Here is a 13156-nt window from a genome sequence, read left to right as displayed (position 1 = left end):
AAACTAACCCCGGGGTGCCTCCGTGACACCAACTTATACTGGAACCTGGGGTTGTTCCTGCCCAGATTCAAGACTCTGCACTTGCCCTTGTTATATTTCATTTAATTTTTCCCCGCCCAACTCTCCAGCCTGTCCAGGTCTCTGGATGGCAGCACAGCCTCTGGCGTGTCAGCCACTCCTCCCAGCTTGGTGTCATCAGCAAACTTGCTGAAAGTCGCTCTATTCCCTCGTCTAAATCGTTAATTAATGTATTGAATAATACAGGCCCCAGTACTGACCCCTGAGGCACTGCACTACATACAGTCCTCCAACTGGACTCCGCCCCATTGACCACGAGTTCGCAGTCACCTCACTACCCGCTCATCCAGACTGCACTCCCTCAGTTTAGCTGTGAGGATGCTGTGGGAGACTGTGTCAAATGCCTTACTCAAGTCAAGGTAGATCACGTCCACCGCTCTGCCATCATCCATCCATCTTGTTATGTCCTCAAAAAAGTAAATGAGGTTGGTCAAGCACGACTTCCCCTTGGTGAGGCCATGTTGACTGCCCCTAATGACGCTCTTATCCTTGATATGCCTTGAGATGGCACCAAGCATAAGTCATTCCAGCCGTTTCCCAGGGATGGAGGTGAGCCTGACTGGTCTATAGTTACCCAGGTCCTCCTTCTTGTCCTTTTTGAAGACTACAGTGACATTTGCTTTCCTCCAGTCCTCAGGCACCTCTCCCGTTTCCCAAGACTTGGCAAAGATGATGAAGAGTGGTCCAGCAATGACCTCAGCCAGCTCCCTCAGCATCCGTGTGTGGAGGGGCTTCTGTTAGATGGAGATTTATTGTTGAATTAGTCAGGCCCAAAGGAATCTCAAGGCCACTCCGAAAAGCTGAAAACAGGACCTGCTCTGGGAGAGAGGCATTTCTACAATAACAAGGCCTCAACGTGACGTAAATCAACGGACCTGTCATCAGTGGGACTCCAGCGTGTGGACAGCTCGGGAACATAGATGATATCCAATGAGTGAATACATGCTTGGAGCGTGGACGTGCGATCGGAGAATAGTTGCATATATAAGGAAGCTTGTTTCTGTAGTAAATGGCTTTGCGTGATTCACATTAAATTGGAATGCTGAGTCCTTTATCGTTCCAACAGCATGGAAGGGGTTTTGGGAAAGGGACCGATGGGGCAGTCTCTGGTAGGGTATCAGCCACCCCAGGGTGAGGCTGGGTGACATTCTGGTGAGCTGAAACCTCCAAAGGCGGGGATCACCGAGAGTCCCCGGGTGTCCTGCTGCAGGGCAGCACCACCCGCCTGCTCAGTTTTTCCTAATGCTCCGTTCAAAGCTCCCTGGAGGGTGTTGGTGGCTGCTGCCTCTGTCCCACCAGCCGCCACTGCAGAAGGGTTTGCCTCCCCCATCATCTCCCCAAGCAGGAGTCGCTGCTTTTCCAGTGCCCTGTGTCCCCTTCAGCAGACTGAAGAGGCCCAATTGACTGAGCTGCTCCACAAAGCTCAAGTGCCCCTGACCCCACCATGACAGATGTTCCTCTGGACCTTCACCCGTGTCGTGGTTTAACCCGAGCTGGCAACACAACCGCGGCAGCTGATCGCTCACCCACTACCCCTTCCCCTCCCAATAGGGGAGAGAATCGAAAGTGAAGGGAGAAATTTGGACTGAGAGAAACACCGTTTAGTAAAATAAAAAAATGCTAAGAGACTTCTAGTAAATATAGATAAACCCATCATAACTCCCACGCCCTTCTCCTCAGGACTGCTCAGCCGGTCACATCCCAGCCTGTCCCGGGACACCAGGTTTGCTCCGCCCCCAGCGCACACCTTGCGCCTTGGCCTTGTAAGACTTGCAGAGGCTTTTGTTGGCCAAATCCACCACGGTGTCTGCACTGAAACCTGCACTGAAACCACAGTGTGTGACCATTTAATGATCCTGGGGCGTGGCCGGAGCGCGATGACGTCACAACAAGCCCCGCCCCCGGCAGGCTCCGCCCCTGGCGTTGCCGGGACGCGCAGGCGCAGCTCAGTCCTGTTCTGGACGCGGAGCGGAGCGGACGGCGAAGGCGAGGGGAGGAGTCAGTGGGCCGAGCCGAGCGCGAGCGACCGCAGCGAAGGGCGGGACTTGAGGAGGAGGCGCGGGAAGCGTGTGTGGTGGTGGAGAGGGAGAGGCCGAGAGACCGGCGCGACCTCGAGGCGGTTGGCACGTGCGGCGACACGCCATGGCGGGCACGGCGAAGCCGAGGGAGCTGCTGAAAGCGCGGCGGGACGCGGGCGAGGCCGGGGCGCTGGGCCGGCTGCTGAGCACCTCGGCCACGAAGGTGCTGCTGCACAAGATCGAGTTCCAGCCCGCCAGCCACGGCTTCTCCGGCCAGCCGGAGCTGCTGCGGGCCAAGTACCTGCTGCTCAACCCCCGCACCGAGCCCGCCGAGCACCCCCGCGGCGCTGAGGAGGGACAGCCGGGCAAGCAGGGTGGGTGCAGAGGGCCGGGGGGCTCTCCCTGCGCTGCGCAGCCCGCGGCTCACCCGCCTCTCTCTCCCCGCAGGCAGCGACCGGACCCCGGGGCGCCTCGGGGACGGCGTCCCTGCGCCCCAGAAGGGGCTGTTCCCTGCAGGGCGCCTCGCCATGCAGTGGCAGCGTGTCCAGCGCATCGGCGCCGGGCTGCTCAACCTGGGAAACACCTGTTTCCTCAACGCCACCCTGCAGTGCCTCACGTACACGCCACCGCTCGCCAACTACCTGCTGTCCAGGGAGCACAGCCGCACCTGTGAGTGGGGAGGGGAGCGCCCGCCTGTCCTGGGGCTGCGCTCAGCACCCTGCGCACGGCTCTGCCGGGGCTGTGCGGCTGCCGGGATGTGCCTTCTCTGCTCCCTCCTGCCCGTTTCTCCGTGGAGAGGACATTCCTGCATACGGGAGCATCCACTTTTCCTGGCCGTAGCAGTGTTCCCGAGCTCTGCATCCTGCGTCTGAGAGGCTCTGTCTGTGCTGCACACAGCCAGGACTAAGATGGGTCTATGAGGGTCTGAGCAGGGGTCCCAAACAGCCGCAGCCTGTGGGGACCGTGTGAGCTCAGGGCACAAGGCTGCGTACAGGCTGCAGGTGCTGTTCACAGGCGGCTTTGAACGGGAATCTGGTGGGCTCTGCTCCGAGCCGTGACCGAGGGGAGCACGTGGGACTCACAGCCCTGTCCGTAGGGCTCCGGTGGGATCGACCCCTCAGGGCTGACCCGTGGGCTCATCAGCGAGTCCCTGTGCCCTGTTTCCCCTCCACGTGGATGCTGTCTCATCTGGAGGCTTGCAGCGACTGGTGCTGTGACTGGGGCTGTTCCAGCCGGGGTGGTGTGTGCTGGTCCCTGTGACCCCGGGATGCCCCAGAGCTCTGCTGCAGCACAGAGCTCATAGGAAAACTGAGCGTGGATGAGCCGTGCTGGACCAGAGATTCCCTGTCCCCTGTACTGCCTCCATCTCTCCTGGGTTTGTCCTCAACGTCCTGTCTTCTCCTCTCCCACTCCAGGTCACCAAAGCGGCTTCTGCATGACATGTGTCATGCAGAACCACGTCACGCAGGCGTTCGCGAACAGCGGCAGCGTGATAAAGCCAGTGTCCTTTGTCCGAGACCTCAAGAGTAAGGATGGCTGCCCTCGCGTCCCCTCCTGTAGCCGTGCAGGAGGGCAGAGACTATTGCAGGAGCAGAACCTTTGAGATCAGGGCAGGTCTTGGCAGAGGTTCTTCCGAGACGACTCCCTGAGCCTGCCAGGGCCTTCACGGGCCTTGTGGGGCTTCCCCCACGGCCGACATGAGTCTGACGTCTGGTTTGGGCCGAGGGAGCTCAAACCCCGCAGTCGCTGTCCCGAGGGAGGGCGGGAGGACCTGCCTCTGTTGCAGCGCGTGCTGCGGCTGATCCCTCCCTCTCCTGCAGAGATCGCCCCGCACATCCGCTTGGGCAGGCAAGAGGACGCACACGAGTTCCTCCGTTTCACCATCGATGCCATGCAGAAGGCCTGCCTGCCCGACTGCACCGAGTATGTGGGGCCTCTGGTGGTGACAACTGCCCTTGTCTGCTGGTCCCCTGTGCCCGCGGGAGGGGACTGTGGGGTGAACGTGTCCCCCGGGCTGGGCTCATGGAGGGAGGTGCTGACTCCAGGGTCTGGGGTGGATGGCCCAGCTCTCTGCCCCTCTGTGATACAGCCGTGGGCTGCTGTCTGCCTTCTCCTGACACCTCCACCGCAGCACAGCTGCGGTTCTGTCCCCAAATCCTGTGACTGGGCTGGGTTTGGATCCTGAGGACACAGCGCTGGCCCGTGGGGGTGGCTCTTGGGGCGGGCGCTGTGTGATCCGAGCTGCCGTCTCTAGGTTGGATCGCCAGACCCAAGCCACCACCCTGATCCACCAGATCTTTGGCGGTTCCCTGCGGTCCCGTGGTGAGTGCTGGCTGCCAGGGCCTGGGCCTGTGACTCTCAGGGCTGCTGTTTCCCCGAGAGCCTTGCAGTAACTTGGGAAAGTCACTAAGCATGTGCAAATTATGCAGAGCTGCAGCTGGTCAGTCTTTTGGTATCTGTGGGTCACGAAGCTGCTGGCTGTGGGTCCCCAGCTCATTGCCACCAGCAAAGGAACCCACGTTGCCAGCTGTCCCGCAACACTTGTTGTCCCAGCACGTACAGACTGCGAATGCTGGTGCTGCCGTCCCAGAGCCCAAACGCGGAAAAGGGCAACACGGCAGCCGCCTGCGCTGTGCTGGGGGTGGTGGTGCCGTGTTGTGCCAGGGGGTGCTCACTGCTCGTTCTCTTGCAGTGAAGTGCTCGATGTGCAAAGCAGTCTCGGACACCTTTGACCCCTGTCTGGACCTGCCGGTGGAGATCACGGTACCGGGGCAGGGTCAGGTGGGGAGGAGCTCTGCTCTGCAGGGGATGTTCCTGCAGCTGCACCGCTACTGCTCGAGGCTGTTTAACCTGCCAGTGTCAGGCACGGTGCAGGCAAGAGGGAATCAGCTTCTGTTGTTGCGCTGCCTCCTCTGCCTGGCCCTGACCTCTCCTCTGTCCTGGCAGCAAGCCGCAAACGTAGAGCAGGCACTGGAGCTGTTTGTGAAGCCAGACCTGCTGGGCGGAGAGAACGCCTACCTGTGTGACAAGTGAGTGTGCGGGGCTGGGGCGGGAAGGGGCCGCGGGTGTGCTGGTGGGAAGCAGGAGGGCAGCTGCAGTACAGGAGGGCTTCTCTACCTGCTCCACCGCTAAACCGTGAGGTGCGTGGCTGTGAAGCCTGCGATGAAGCCTGTCACTCCTCATCTCCCCCGTCTTGAGACGGGGACCTGAGCCAGCAGACCTGGCCGTGAGCAGGTGCCCTGGAGCAGAACCCGCTCTCACCAGGGTCATTTCCGTGGGGTTTGTGGCTTGGCCAGGGCTGACAAGCACCTGGGTGGTGGAACAGCATGAACAGCTCAATCTCTCCCTGTGCAGATGCAAGAAGAAAGTGTCGGCAACCAAACGCTTCACCATCCACCGAGCGCCCAGGGTTCTCACGCTTGCTCTGAAGCGTTTTGCTGACTTCACCGGAGGCAAGATCACAAAGGTGAGTGCTCAGCAATCCAGAGCGGGGCTGTGTCCTGTCCCGAGGCCCTGCTGACCCACGCAGGGTGGGAGGTGGTTCTGTGCGCTGGCGAGCTCTACCGCAGTCCTGCAGCCCTTCCCCAGCTGTGCTGTGCTGTGGTGGGAGTTTGGCTCATCCCGGCATCTTCCTCACCGTGGGCTCTGCCTGGAGAGAGTGGGTTCCCCCTCCCTCGCGAGACGGGACTCGTAGGACAGCTGAGCTGCTCTTGCCATCTGCTGTGCAGGCTTCTGAGACATCCTCTCTCTGCAGGACGTGGGCTACCCTGAGCTCCTGAACATCCGCCCGTACATGTCCCAGACCAGCAGGGATCCGGTCATGTACGGGCTCTACGCGGTGCTGGTGCACTCGGGGTACAGCAGCCACGCAGGACACTACTACTGCTACGTGAAGGTGAGCCCAGGGTGCTCTCTTGGCACCTCTCTGTGCTGGGGGTCGGCAGGAGGGTGCTCAGCAGTGGTTCGTGGTGTGGAGCACTTGGGGGTACGGGTTGTGCTCCGTCACAGGAAGTGTGGAGTTCTGGTCTTGCAGAGACCCCTCACCTGCCTGGGGTCACCTGGGGGTTTTGGGGAGCGGAGCTCTGCTGACGGGCGCTGTTCCTGCTGCTCCTCAGGCCAGGAGCGTCCCTGGACACAGCCCAACCCCGTTCTCTCTCCCTCTGCAGGCCAGCGACGGGCAGTGGTACCAAATGAATGACAACGTGGTCCGCCCCAGTAACATCAAGGTGGTCCTTAACCAGCAGGCGTATGTGCTGTTCTACCTCAGGTGAGCGTGCCCTGTGTCCCCGGTCCCTCTGTCCCTGCTCAGAGTGTGGGACAGGGCTGGGGGCACATGCCTGGGTGTGGGAAGGAGCTTGGCCCAAGTAGCCCCAGTGCCCACGTGTATGTGCTGGCTCGGGGGAGGGTGACAGAGAGAGCTCCAGCCCCTTGTTGTGGTTTTCCTGCAGATCAAGAGCTCCTCACCTCCTTGGAGCTTCTGGCTCCTGGTTCTCGTGCGCAGCTATGATGAGTATGTTGCAGTCACTCAGACACTGGCGGTTCACACGTGCCCTTCTCTGCCTTCCTCAGGATCCCCAGCCCCGGGAAGAGCTCAGAGGGTCCCGTTTCCAAAGCTGCCTCCAGCCTGCCTGGCCGTGTCAAGCTGCCTTCTGGGTCACCATCACCCAAGCTGGCCCTGAAAGCCAAACGCGCGACTGCAGCATTTCCCGGTGACACAGCCCAGAGGCCCAAGAAGCCGCGCTCCTCGCAGCCGCCACCCGCGCCCAGAGCGGCTCCAGGACTTTGTGGTCCCAGTCACACCAGTGGGGCCAAAGCGCAGGTTCCCCGGAAGCGCTGCTGGGAGCCCGGGCCCCTGCCCGCCTCCCCTGGGCTGCCGGAGCCCATCCCTGGCCAGGAGCCGTGGGGCAGCGGGGAGAACACCGGGACACCGGCAAGGGACCCTCGCAGCAGGGCTTCTGCCAGCCTGGTGCTGGCAAAGCTGAAAGCCTTCTTGTCGGCCAGGGCTGCTCCGCAGCCCAGCAGCACCATGTCACCACCACCGGCCAAGAAGCTGGCGCTTTCCGACACATAGGTGAGTCTGAGCTTCTGCCCAGAGACTTTAGTAGGTGCCTCGTGCCTCTGGATCCGGCGCTTGTGTTGGGGAGTGCAGGAATGATGCTGGTACCTTGCTAAGCAGGAGGCGGGCGGGGAGAGCCCCTAAACCCCAGGGCTCTGCCCTCCCTCTGGGTTGGGGTGCAGGGCCAGGCCCCCGCTCTTGTTCCCATCCCTGCAGAGGCTGGAGAATTGGCTGCTGCCTCCTTGCTCAGGACAGCGGGGTGGCTGCGCCAGTCCCTGGAGCGGGGCGGCCTTGCCAGCCTTGTCAGGGCAGCGTGTCCCCGGGGGCGATGGGAGCTGGTGACACCACAGCTGGAGGCTGCAGAGTCGCCTCCTCCCCAGGCAGTGGCTGCACCGGCTCTCTGGGCGCCGCTGTGCAGCCGGGGCTGGGGACGGCGCTGGGGGTTCTGTTCTTAAAGTTTCCTTCCTTTTTTCCTTTCTGCTTCTAAGGGAAAACACTTCTGATTCTTCTACTCCCCCACTTCCCTCTCCCTCTCTGTGTCTTTTCCCCTCCCCTTTCTCTGGGCTCCCCTTTTTGTTTTCTCCTCTTGGCTCACAGCAACCTCTTTTATTTAGACCACCAAGTTGTTCTTTATGTCAATAACTGCAGGGCGGCCCCCCAGGGAAGGAGAGCAGAGGGGACCACCGTGCACGTCCTCACCTGCTGCTGCCGGTTCCTGTGCCCGCCCCAGCCCCGCGCTGGGTCCCTGTGGGGCCGGGGCGCTGCCACCGGGACACCGGGCAAGAAACTGGAGCGTTCCCTCGGGAACCGGCTGGGCTGGCGGGACAGCGGGAGCGGCCAGAGGAGCCACAGGGAGGATCCGAGGCTGGAACAGCTCTGCTGGGAGGAACGGCTGAGAGACAGTCCTCAGCACTCGGACAACTCCTGGGAGAGCTTTCCGTCAGATACTTCTTGGTGAAGATTTCAAACACGATTTCATAAAAGAGGGGTTTTTCTTTCCGAGTTGTTTTCTATCATTTTTTGGTTTATACAAGATGTGATAGCAGCATTCTACAATTGGTATTGATCCAGGGGGTCTCCTGGAGACATCTGGACAGGCAGGAGAATAGTCCTGTGAGGCTGGACATTATATGGATTACTTTGCCCCTCACCCCTCCCCAATCCCACCTGCTCCCTCACTGACCACCTGGGACTTGGCCTCACCAAGCTGGAGCACAAGTGTGATGGGAGCAGCTGAGGGACCTGGGGGTTCAGCTGGAGAACAGGAGCTGAGGGGAGACCTTCTGATCTCTGAACTGCCTGAAAAGAGCTTGGAGCCAGGGGGGTCGGGCTCTGCTCCCCAGGAACAAGCGCCAGGAGCAGAGGAAACGGCCTCAAGTTGCGCCAGGGGAGGTTGAGGTTGGATGTGGGGAACAATTTCTTCCGCAAAGGGCTGTGGGGCATTGGAACAGGCTGCCCAGGGCAGTGCTGGAGTCACCATCCCTGGAGGGTGGAACAGACCTGAGATGAGGGTCTCAGGACACGGGTCAGTGCTGGGGGTGGGGGAGCAGTTGGACTCCATGATCTTAGGGGTGTTTTTCAACCAAACCTTTGCATTGTAATAGTGCCTAAAGGTCACAGCCAGGGTTTCTATTGTCTTGTCCTGGTATTTTTGCAAATGGGTAGAAGTCTGTCTCAAAGCATGTAATGAAAACGAAAAAAAAGAGCATGGGTAGAGCAAACCATGGGAAGGAGGGAGGGCCAAGTATGAAGGTAAATCTCAGCAAGAGCAAGTATTTACACATCACTAGTGATACGCAAAACTTGCAGGCTGTAAATCATTGACACTTTTTTTGTTACTCATGGAAACATTTCCTGTGTCCCACAGGATCCTTGTGTCACTGTTGCGAACTGCAGATGCATTTTTGGCATCAAAACAAAGGTGCATCTCAAAGCTGGGTGGGTCAGTTTGAAATTGTTACCGAGTGTATATTGGTAGCATATGAAAGAAAAAGCCTGGCAGTGATCTTTAGCACTGGGAGCTTCTGGCAGGTGTTGATCTGCGAGAAGCAGCCTTGGCAGAGGTGAGAAGATTCTAAAAGATGGAAATAAGGAGAGTCAGAAGAGAGATTAGATTCTGAGGGATCTTAAGAGTGAACATGAAATAACCGAATGCAAAAGCAAGTCTTAATGCTGCATTTTGACTGAGCTGGAGGGTAGAAGTCTGGGCTTTGGAAAGCTCGGAGTTTGCACAGGGTGGAAGGCAAGAGTCATAACAGCAAAAAGGGAGAAGGGCTGGAGCTGACTTCTGCTGGGAAAAGCATTTTTGCCTCCCCTAGAAAAACAGGTGGCTTCCAGAAACACGTTCAGTACCCATTTTCTCAATCTGGAGGTGTCCTGGTGGAGGAAGCCTTAGCACCGCACTGACACACGCAGGGCAGGCGAGGCAGAAGAAGATGCGCTGTCTGGGTTACCGGCTCAGGCCACTGAACAGCGGCACCGACTGTGATAGAGAAAGCAGCGACCGAGGGGAGCTGGAAGGGGCCTTGGCTGCAGGTAACCCTGCCCTGGGCAGAGAGGGGCTGGCACTGCGTCTAATGAACGTGACTGAGCATCTTCCTTGTCTGTGTGCTGATCTTATTCAATTGTGGTGTTTCACAAGGGAGAGAGAAAGAGAAAGGACATGAAAAGTAAATGTCGTGCTATTGGCATTTCAAAACTGCCTTTCTGTTGTTTTCAAACAGGCTCGGAATATCTCCTTTCGGAACCTGTGTCTTTGGAGATGTTGGAGGAGACAAAGGAGAAGGACACCCAGGAGGAAGACACGCGAGGAAGATGTGGAGTCTCTGCACAGCCTTCCTGAGAGTCTGAGGAACCAACCAAGGAAGACGAGGAGACTACACAGAGCGTTCAAGAGGCAAGTCACTGGTGTACGGACCGTTCTGTGTGACTAGGGGACATTTTAGAGACGGAGGGGAAAAACAAACAGCTTATAAAGAACCCAAACCCCAGCCTCCCCAAACCAGGATTTTGTTGCAGTGTCCTCAAAAGAAATCCTTTCTAATTTAGCTATTGCTGTGCTTAAGGCTGTGGTAGTTAAAAGCCCTGAAATTTTAATTGTTCAAGCGGTGTGTTCAAGTGCGGATTGGACTAGATGATCTTCTGAGGTCCCTTCCAATCCCAAACATACTGTGTGATACTGTGTGTGATGACCAAACATTAGGCAGTTGCAGGGGACCAGTATATGTATTTCTAAAGTTAATTGTTACCTCATTGTCTACTATTCTCTTGTTCTTTGCTCCTCCCTGCAAATCCAAACAGCGCTGAAAAGAAAGCTGTGGAGGAGAAGTCTGGTTTAATGGTGCCCACTTGGTGCTGTAGCTGGGCTGTGAGAGGGTCTTAAAATCCTTGTAGGATTTGGTGAAATCAGGTAGAATGAAGGTAGCATGAAAGAAAAACAAGAGACCCATAGATAAGCTGAATTCTTGCAACAATGCAATTATTTCCCTTTTAACCCTATGAAGAGAAGAAAAAAGAAGATAACATATTTTAGTCAGATTATTAAAGCCTGTATCTGCCTCAGCATACTCTAGATCACTTCAGTATTACACAGAAAACCTAAATGCACAGCCCAGCAGATCAGATCAGTTCACCTGTGACAACACAGCCCAGTCTTGGTTTTGTAGCTCAAAGCGATGTTCTTGCTTTCATGTGCTCCCTCCTGTTCACAGCTGCAAGTTCCAACAGTCTCTGCACCAGCAGAGCTCCTGAGAGAACTGGTACTAACCCTTGTGGATCAAAATGTTCCTGCAGCGGCTGTTAGTGCTGGGTTCAGGAGATCTGGACACTCTGGTTCAGTTCTTACCTCTTTCATTGGTGTGCACAGTAACTTGTGCACTCAGCTCCTCTCTGCTTTCGTTTGAAGTCCAAAAAAACCCCAGGTAAGTCAAGGCAGCTAAAAGAGCCCGGGAGGGCTCTGCTCCCTGAACACAATATTCCAGGTGTGGTCTCCCCAGGGCAGAGTAGAGGGGCAGGAGAACCTCTCTGACCTACTGACCACCCCACTTCTAATCTACCCCAGGTACCATTGACCACCACTCTCTGGCTTCTTCCCTTCAGCCAGTTCACTGTTGAGTGCACCAGGTTGGGAGTGCCTTGGTGATATCCTTGATCTGGGCTGCAGGTAGACTACAAACTTCCCTTTGATGAGGGTCAACTCTGCATGTTGGGCGCTCTGTCCCTCTCAGAAGGGAATTACCTACTACAATTACCCTTCTTTCTTTCTTATCAGAGTCAGTCTTGAGGCGTGGGGTCAACTGCCTCTTTCTATGTGGCCTTGTAGGCGGGCCTTGCACCACATCCTCACCTACCTCTTCTTCAAGTTCCAGGGCCTCAAACTTATTACGGAGGGGCACCTGAGGAAGCAAAGCAGGTAAGGAGTGGGGGTTGCCCGTGACGCTGAACTGGAACTTGCTTCCAACCCTCATCATCTTTGTGGTCCCCTACCTCAGCCCAACAGCAACAGGGCAGGGGCTGTCTCGGGTCTTCCCCCTCTGCCTGACAGGGCAGGGGGTCCATCACCTTTTGGAGGGTATCCCCCTGGGACCTTTCTGACTGGTACATCAGGGAGTTACTCCACCAGTTAATCTCCTTTTCACACTCCCTGATGGACCTCGGTGTCTGGACCTTCTCCCTAAGATTTGCGATCATGCTGAGCAGATCTTGCACCAGCTCACACCTCACACATGTGGGATGCTGGCCATCCTCCCCAAGCAGCAGCAGGCTCTGGCAATCCCTGCAGCCAGAGACCTGAACAGCCACGGTTCGGGGCAAGGCCTCTGTCTGAGTTGCAACAGTCTTTTTGTGACAAGCTCTCTTTCTGGAGACCATGGTCAGCAGCGCTCTGGGACACTGGCAATAGGTGAGAGGGTCTACCAAGCAAGGAGTGACACCCTCTGCACCCTACTACACGAGCTAACACACCTGCTGCTGCAGCAAAGTGTGGGTGGTACTCACCCACTTGACAAGCTGGTTGCTCCCCTCCCAGTGCCTGCTGAGCAGTGACAGTCGCTACCCTCTCGGAGGCTTTTTCAAGGCCAGGGGTCGGGGTGTGATCGCCGACACTGTGGTAACACCACGCCACGTCAGCCACTCTTGCAAGGGCTGCCGGGGGCTTCCAGGTCGAAAAATTGGGATCCGGGGAACCGCAAAACCCCGTGTACCTCAGGATCCGCTGAAACGACTCCAGCTGAGCTGGCGCCAATCAGCTGACCCCGGGGACTGAGATTTAGATTGCATATTAGAAAAATATTATTCTCAGAAAGGGTTGTCAGGCGTTGGAACAGGCTGCCCAGCGCAGTGGTAGAATCACCATCCCTGGAGGGGTTTAAAAGGCATTTAGACAAGGTTATTAGGGACATGGTTTAGTACCAGAGTTAGATTAGGTTATGGTTGCACTTGGTGATCCTGAGGGCCCCTTCGAACTGAAACGATCCTATAATTCTATGATTGTATGATTTATATCTGGTCTTCAGAACTTGTACACTTAATCAGATCAGTTTCAAAAGTGTGGCTGAAGAGGAAGGGATGTAAAGAGAAGAAGTGATAGAGGAATTCTCCAATTGATATTGATACAGAGTTCCTCCTAAAGAGGTGTGTATGGGAAGGAGAAGCCATCTCCTTGGGGTCCATCATTGCATGGACAGTGTTGTTCCTCACCTCCCCAGCCCAACTGTGTCTATTTGTATGTTTGGCTGTGTCAGTGGAAAATATACATCCATATGACACACATAAGGTTTAGAACCCTCCAAGAGCAGGTCTTAGATTTGGAATCTATTCAGAAGTTGACCTTGGGTCACCTCATCTCCCCAGTACCCCAGAGACAGACAAACAGACACACACACAGACAAACTCACTCACACACACACACAAATCAGTCAGGGAAGGACTAATCTGGAGTTTGAAAATCATAGAATAACTTGAGTTGAAAAGGACCCATAAGGATCATTGAATCCAAGTCTCTGCT

General features: G+C 56.7%; 1 protein-coding gene across 1 annotated transcript; it reads left to right on the top strand.

The window, feature by feature from the left end:
- The first annotated feature begins 2220 nt into the window (after positions 1 to 2220).
- LOC135579944 (ubiquitin carboxyl-terminal hydrolase 36-like) lies at positions 2221 to 7167 on the top strand. Its single transcript, XM_065069997.1, has 11 exons — positions 2221 to 2470; positions 2544 to 2765; positions 3512 to 3622; positions 3917 to 4019; positions 4351 to 4418; positions 4789 to 4859; positions 5043 to 5125; positions 5451 to 5562; positions 5851 to 5991; positions 6263 to 6363; positions 6666 to 7167. The coding sequence occupies exons 1-11, from the start codon at positions 2221 to 2223 to the stop codon at positions 7165 to 7167; spliced, it is 1764 nt and encodes a 587-aa protein (XP_064926069.1).
- Positions 7168 to 13156: the final 5989 nt, after the last annotated feature.

Source organism: Columba livia, chromosome 7, assembly GCF_036013475.1.
Source record: "Columba livia isolate bColLiv1 breed racing homer chromosome 7, bColLiv1.pat.W.v2, whole genome shotgun sequence".
Lineage (NCBI taxonomy): Eukaryota > Metazoa > Chordata > Aves > Columbiformes > Columbidae > Columba > Columba livia.
Note: the sequence above shows the minus strand (reverse complement) of the source record. Positions and strands in the feature narration are given on the sequence as shown.